The sequence below is a fragment of the Ceratotherium simum genome, chromosome 34 (genome assembly GCF_057802395.1).
Source record: "Ceratotherium simum simum isolate JZ-2026a chromosome 34, ASM5780239v1, whole genome shotgun sequence".
Taxonomy (NCBI): Eukaryota; Metazoa; Chordata; class Mammalia; order Perissodactyla; family Rhinocerotidae; genus Ceratotherium; species Ceratotherium simum.
The window spans coordinates 3,103,593-3,111,173 of NC_141933.1; the positions used below are offsets into that span (position 1 = coordinate 3,103,593).

Below are 7,581 nucleotides of genomic sequence, written 5' to 3' on the forward strand. Positions count from 1 at the left end.
AAAAGGGATGTCTATGTCCTAACCTCCAGAACTGGTCAATGTGACCTCACGTGGAAAAAAGGTCTTCACAGATGTAATTAAATTAAGGATCTCGAGATGAGATGATCCTGGGTTATCTGGGTGGGCCCTAAGTCCAGTGACAAGCGTCCTTATAAGAGACAGAAGGAGGCAAAGACACGGAGAAGAGGGACAGCCTTGTGAAGAGGGAGGCAGGGACTGGAGGGAGGCGGCCACAAGCCCAGGGACTGGGAGCTGGAAGCAGGAAGAGGCAGGAAGCATCTCCCCCTAGAGCCTTCGGAGGAAGCAGGGCCCTGTCGACACCCTGATTTTGGACTTCTGGCCTCCTGAACTGTGAAAGAGTAAATTCCCGCTGTTTTAAACCACCCAGCTTGTGGGACTTTGTCACAGCAGCCCCAGAAAACTCACACAATGCTCAGGGATGTCATAAAATGTGAAGACTGGGTTGAGAGCAATCTCTTAGGATGGAGGTTCCCATAATAAAACACAGAGCACTTGTAAACCACTTTTAAATCTTTCACAAGTCTTCCTTTCTACGGCGCAGCAGCCGAGACGTGACGTTTCAAATGCTGAACAAACTTTGCCCACACAAACAGAAACCCCCAAACTGGCATTTGCCATTCTTCATGCCTGGAAAGCATCCCTCTCGGCCTGTGGCTCTGGTTCTCAGATGAAAACGGGGTCAAGGAGGTGCCCCGTGAGGGATGGAGACCTGGAGGTCCTCTCCTCTCCAGCAGATAGACTCCTGTTTCACGAGTTTTCACTCCCTGGCAGCGCCCAGGCCGCACGTGACACCAAATAGCATTGCAACGCCAGACCCCTTGCTGCCTGATGCCCAGCCATCCACCGAGCTCTCACCCCTGCAGCTGCCCAGCAAGCGCAAGGGCATCTTACAACAGGGGCTGATCAGGAAGTGCCGGGGCCCATTTTGGGTGGCAGCCCTCCATCTACAAAGCCTACAAAACTGGCTCAAATAAAACAGCTGGCCTCTCCGGGGGAGGACCTGCGGAACCATGAGGCAGGCGCCCTAGGGGCAGCGGCCCCTCATTCTCCTCCCAGGTGCCCCTTCTGGGGTGGGAGCTGGACTTGCACCGGCAGGGACAGGAAGAGGGTGTGCTCAGCGAAGGACGTGGCTCCTCTCCCACCTCAGTTTCCTCTCTGTAAACTGCTGCAGATGGCAAATGAGAGCCTGCTCAGCACACCCTAAACCGTCTGGAGCCCAGCTCAGCTGGGCCCTCACCCCTGCTTCACACGGATATACCATCCCGGGATCGGCGGGCTGGCGGGGTGAAGAAGAGGGCAAAGAAAGGAATGAGGCCCTACCCTGGAAGTGTCTGGACAGCGATTATGCCAGGAGGACTGGGCTGGTGACTGCAGCCCCTCCAGAGCGGGGGACAGAACAGAGAGACCAAGCAGGAAATCAGGAGCAAAGGTCACTAAAGCTGCCCGATCTTGGGCACCCAGGCTCCCAGGGTCCTGGCAGTCAGGCGGGGAACTTCTTAAGGAACAAACTAACGGAGGGGTGTCGATGCTCTTGGATATTATGGGAGACACAGCCCGAGATGAAGTCAGGATTCCAAGAAGAGAAATCAACCTACCGAGGAAAATGAACTGGAAAGGACAGAGAAAGCTGCTCCAAGGACTAATACAAAAACGCCCGAGAGAAGGTCCTGTCTGCAAACCCTAAGTGCAGAAACAAGAATGAACCGAGGCAGGGGGCACGGACGGAGGAGAGACTTCAGATTCCACGACTGGGCAGGAGCCACAAAGACAAACAGGAATAGAAGCCCACAGGGCAGCTGACCCGAAGTCAGAACAGAACCATAGCTCGTACGAGACTCACAGCGCGGCAACAAACTGATTGTTTTTGAATAAGAGACAAGAGGAGAATCAAGGAATCAGCTTTCCCGATTATTGCAAAAAGGCAGAGCGGAAGGGATCACCTACACTCACTTACGGAAAGATGCTGAGACAGACAGTTCACGGCCAGATGTGAACCTGATGACCTGGGAAGGGTGATGGTAAAACAGAAGCAGCCCAGCTTTGAAATCAGCCGTGGCCCGGTAGAACTCAGCTCCCCTGGTTACTCGGCACAGGGATCTAGGATCACCCAGCCTTGCTGGGCCTGCTCTTGTCTGATGGTGCGAAGCAGGCCCACACACAGATGGTCTCCTAAATGGACCCCCATATCCGCAGTGCTCAATATCAGCCCCCACCTTCCTTGCCCCTTCGGCCAAGGGGAGCTGACGGAGACACCTCTACCTGCCCACCCTGGGGCGTTTGTGCGTTCTGCTCTCACCATATCTCCAGTTCGGGTCCAAGCCTGTATCTCGCTCCTTTGTGTTTGGCAATTTCAATACCTACACGCACAGAGAAAGAAAAGGTCAATTTCAGCACCTACAACTTGGTCAAAGGCTGCGGTAGGTATGATAAAAAACCAAACAAGAAAAGAAAGCGCTCCGTGATCTCCAGACCCTGCTTACACCTGCAAGAAACGAGAAGCAGGCAAGGCCCTTAGCACCCCAGAGGAGGAGAAAGAAGTCACAGCCTGGCAGTTTATTAACAAGCAGACGTGGAAGACCCCGTGCAGGGAGAAGGCGGGACTTGCAGTGGCAGCAGCCCCAGGCACCATCCACCTCCAGGTTTGGGCAGCAGCTTCCAAGCGGACTCTGGGGAGGACAGGCCAGCGAAGGGGAGGCTCAGCTGGGGCCACCCAAGACCACCTCTCTTCACCCCAACTAGATTTGCTCTGAGCTCTGACGAAAGGAAAGCAGGTTGATATGAAAAAAATAAAAAGGATGAAAGTCCAAGGCACATGGCAGATAAGATGCCCTCACTTGAATCATCCTGTTTTTCCATTCCTGCTCTTGGAAAACCCTCTTGCAGGAAGCTGCTCATGACAAGACAACGTGGGGTGGCCACACTTGCCGGGCTGCCCAGGGGGGCCCCACTTGAGGGGTAAATAGGAATAGTGCAAATGAATAGTGCAAACTTTCACTCTCGAAAGTGAGCCAGTGCAAGCGATAACTATATGGGGAGCCCACACCACCACTCCCTAGTCTCTAAGCTCACGGGCTTACCCCTTATTCCACTTCCCTCTTTGGGTGGAATTCTCCAAATGTCCACCAACCACGAAGGTCTTCAGGCCCCAGAGACCACCACTGTAGGACACTTCTTCACAACCTCCTTCCCGGGGGCTGGCCATTCTCTCCCCTTAAACACTTCCGAGGATGGGCAGCTCAGCTCTAAATATGCCACTGGGGACCCCAGAAATATTCAGGGACAGGTAGGCCCCAGCCCTCCCCTCTCCACCTCCACCGGCCAGGCTTCTCTAAAATACTACGTGCACATACCACGTGTCCCCAGGCACTGTAAACCCCGCCCCCCTTTCGAGAGGAGGACCTGGGCACTCACGCAGGCGTGTCATTATCCTATTGTCTTACCTGTCCCCAGGCCCCCGCTGCGAGAGTTTCTGCACAGCAAGGCTGCGTGTGCGTCACGAGCAAGAGTGGACCTCCGCCCCTCCTCCTGTCCGTCCCCGGCCGCCCCCAGACTCACACTTTAAAATCCTTTGCAAATTGCCCTCGAAGTCCAGGGCCCACTGGTTCAGTGCGCAAGTGGCCACTGTCACCTTCCGGCCCATGCTGGCCGCAGTCGCCTGGGGAGGATGCCAGCCGGACAGCGGGTTCTCCTGTCCTGGGGAGACAGGCGGCCCTGCAGCGAGCCCTTCCGGGTCGCCCTGCCCCCTCCGGCCGCGCCTGGCGGACACTGGACCGCAGAGCCGCGGCGTCAGGCCCCGCCCCGCCCCGCCCCGCCCGCGGAGCTCTCGGCCGCGCCTGCGCAGCAGGGAGGGCCGCCGACGCGCGCGTCCCCGCCGAGCGCCCCGCCCCCGCCCACTGCGCCGGCGCCGCCTGGACGCTGACCCTGGCAGGTGGGAGAGTCGCCAGGTCCTGGAGCGCAGGTGGGCGGGCGGGCCCGCCAAACTGTCCCCACCCTTCTATTTTATTCCACATCTCCCCATAAACTGCACCTTAATGTGCTTCTGCAACTCGATTTTTCCCTGTAATATTAGATACATCCTTTTCCTTGTTTTTCTGCAGTTTCGTGCTCCGTTGTAGGAATAAAGCACACTTTACCCATTCAGTAACCGACGGCCATTTAAGTTATTAGCAGCATTGTGCCAACACGCACGCGCTTGCACACACACGCACTGCTGCTCTCGTTCCCATAGGTGTCTCCTTCGGGGCCACCTATGGTTTCTCCGCACCCGTAGCTGCCAGTTTCTGCAGGGTTTGCACCACCTGCAGCGTGCCTGAGTAGCAGGGTGTGCGCATGTTCCACTTTACTAAATATTGCCAAATTTCTTCTCCCAAGTGTTTGTACCTATTCACTACCAGCAGTTTAACAGCTTTTCTTTTTCACATTGCACCCCCTAGTCCACTTAGGGTAGGAATCCAATTTTTTTTCCATATGAATAACCAGCTCGCCATCATTGATGGCATAGTCCAACCTTTTCTCCTGGTTTGCAATGCTACCTCTGCCATACATATATAGGTTTTCACATTGTCAACTTAAAAAGCAAATTTGCCTGTTATTTTATTTCAAAACGAGTTTATTCGGGAATAGCCCAAAGAATTGCAATTCGAGATGTGCATGCTACGGCAAACCATAGGCAGATTCAGATAAGAAAGAACGGAAGCGGCTTTATAGAGAAAAAGGAGGAGTAGGGAGGGGCTGTTCTAAAGGAAAGTCCATTTGGGGAAAGGAGCGGTTCAGGGTGACAACAGCTTCTCATTGGCTGGGCTGTTGCTGGATGGGGAGAGAAATCTTCCTTCTTAGTGTAGTTGTACTTCCGTCCAGAAGGATAGCTGAGCCTCTTCCTGGTTTGTGTAATTGACCATGTGTGACAGGGTGTGAGGGCTCCCCCTACAGGCCTTCCCGACTCCAATTTGGTTAAGGTTTCTTTTATTAATTTCCACAGGGTACAGGATGGTAAGGTAACAGCTAGATCTTAAGTTAGCATGAGGGAAGCCATCTTAGGGAAAGGAAGCAATATTGTAACTATGATCCTTACTCACTAGTTTCTAAGAATGTAATCCTGCCTGCACGTAGCCTCGATGATTAAGCACCTCTCACTTTTGCAAAATACATGCTCTGCTAGTTCTGTGACTCTTGCTTACGTATAACTCCCAGCTGTGATAAGATGATAACCTTATTCTCTGAGTTCTCCAGGAACATGACGACCTCCAGAAAGAAAAACTCTGCATTGGTACCCATCACGAATGACAGAAGAAAGAGATAATGTGGCACCTTGAAGTTCGTCAAAACAGATGGTCAACATCCCTAAACCCCCTCCTTCCCTGCCCATTTCCCCTATACAACTGCCTTAAATTCTGTATCATTTTAAGATGGTTCTTTAGGACACTAGTCCGCCATCTTCCAATTATGCTAGCTAGTCGTATAAACTTTCCTTTTGCAACCACTGGCTTGTTTGCAATTAATTGGCACTGGATTACGGCAAGCAGAATGAGCCCCTTTTCCCTTGGTTACAATAACTCAATGAATAAAAAAAAAATTAGTCCATACTGACAAAAAATTAAATTAAATAAGAGAGGGAAGTTCTTCACAGAAAAATGCCAACTAATAAATGCTGAAAGGATAATGAAATTAGAAAATCACCCCATTTGCACCAAGAAGTAAGTGATTCAGGCAAGAGTCATTATTAAATTCTCAATGACTGGGTGAAAGGTTCTTTGGGAACAGCATATTTACACAGTCTCAGAGCATCCACAGGTTACTCATTCACAAGAGGAAAAAGGGAGACTTCTGGCAGAAATCACCTGAACCACACAATCAAACTTACCAGACAATGGGACAAGAGACACTGTGTTGACTCCCGATATAACGCAAGAAGGCATGTGTCGACACAAATAATCAACCCATCTACAGATAAGAGAGATATTTAATGGGCTAATGTTGAGGGCAAGCCCAGATGTGTTCTCTTCCCCAGGGAAGAAAGCACTCTGGGGAAGTGTGGTTTACAGCGCGATTATATACCATTTCAGACCAAAGAACATACATTAAGCATAATAGGAATACAATTTTTTTTCCCCCAAAGTCACAAGGAGATGTTTTGCTGCAGTTTAGCACATACACAGCAGGTCCACTTGACCTCGGTTCTCTGGGAAGAAAAGCTTATCATCAAAGAAGTACTGGTATTGGCATCAGAGAGAAAGAGAAAGAGAGACATCTGTCTCTATCTTTTTTTTTTGGTGAGGAAGAGTGTCCCTGAGCTAACATCTGTTGCCAATCCTTCTCTTTTTGCTTGAGGAAGATTGTCCCTGAGCTAACATCTGTGGCAATCTTCCTCTATTTTGTATGTGGGATGCCACCGCAGCATGACTTGATGACTGGTGTGTAGGTCGGAGCCCGGACTCCAGGCCCACGGACCCCAGGCCACTGAAGCAAAGCAAGTGAACTTAACCACTATGCCCCCTCGGCCGGCCCCCCATCCCTATCTTTAAAGGGTGCATTCTTTGCTTTGGGAAAATGTTTGAAGCAGATGTACAACGCATGTGTGGCGGGCCATAAATCAAGCTGCTCTGGGAAAAATAAGTTGTAGGCCGAATCAGGGTTAAACCAGAATGGCTTCCCCGTATACCTCAATATGTGAAAACACTATTTTCATCACATCACGTCATCTGTGTAGTATAATATCCTGCTTAAAAATGCAGAATTAAACGCAAAGAGGAAAACGGCCAAATCCAAATCAAGAGACATGCTGAAAAAGCTAGCCTTGACTCTTCAAAGTTGTCACAGCATGAAAGACCAAAAAGATACAATAAAACAAAATATAAAGACCGGGGCAGCACTCTAGATTAAGGAAGACTAAGGAGCCATGACCACCTAAATGCACAGTGTGGTTTCCCAATTAGATCCTGGGTTTTTAAAAAAAGCTATAAAGGACATTATTGGGACAACCGGGGAAACTGAATATGGACAATATATTAGATAATAGCATTGGTGTCAAATTTTCAGTGTGGTCATTTTATTTTGGTAACATAGGAGAATGTCCTTGTTTTTAGGAGACAGATATTGAAGTATTTAGGAGGAAGGTATCATCTGAGGCTAACAAATGGTTGAGGGAAAAAAGGAGGTGGATACACATACACACACACACATACACACAAAGTAAATGTGGCAAACTGTTGACAGCCGCTGAATCCCGGTATGCGGGTGTTCATTTTACTATATATTCAACTGGTTTGTATATTTGACATTTTTCAAAATAAAAAACTGCCAGAAAGATGTATAAATGTCTCTCCGAGAGACACAGAGACGTGTCGACCAGATCCCTCTGCCAGGAAGACCGGTGCCCCAGGTGTTGGGAGTGGGGTCAGCAGACACCTCTGGCTGCCCACCCCTCCAGGGGCTGCCTGGGGCGTACAGCTGCCCCGCCCAAGGTCATGCCCTGGCAAGTGTGGCTCGGGTCCAGTGACTGATGGAGGCAGGGGCATATGGTTTGGCCATTCCTGCCGGGGGACACCTCTGAGGGGCTCCCTG

At 50.7% G+C, this 7,581-nt stretch overlaps 1 protein-coding gene across 4 annotated transcripts in view; it reads right to left on the minus strand.

Moving 5' to 3' along the window:
• NADSYN1 (NAD synthetase 1) overlaps window positions 1–3,789 on the minus strand; it is a 41,270-nt gene extending 37,481 nt beyond the window's left edge. For 2 of the 4 annotated variants that reach the window (XM_087422496.1, XM_087422497.1), the window contains exons 1-2: window positions 3,577–3,788; window positions 2,318–2,378 (exon numbers count right to left, since the gene is read on the minus strand). In XM_087422496.1, coding sequence (XP_087278622.1) covers window positions 2,318–2,378; window positions 3,577–3,661 — 146 coding nt within the window. In that variant the 5' untranslated portion in view covers window positions 3,662–3,788. Of the gene's footprint in view, window positions 1–2,317; window positions 2,379–3,576 lie in introns of all 4 variants that reach the window. The other 2 variants (XM_004441074.3, XM_087422495.1) reach the window with 2 other exon arrangements.
• Between the last annotated feature and the right edge of the window lie 3,792 nt (window positions 3,790–7,581).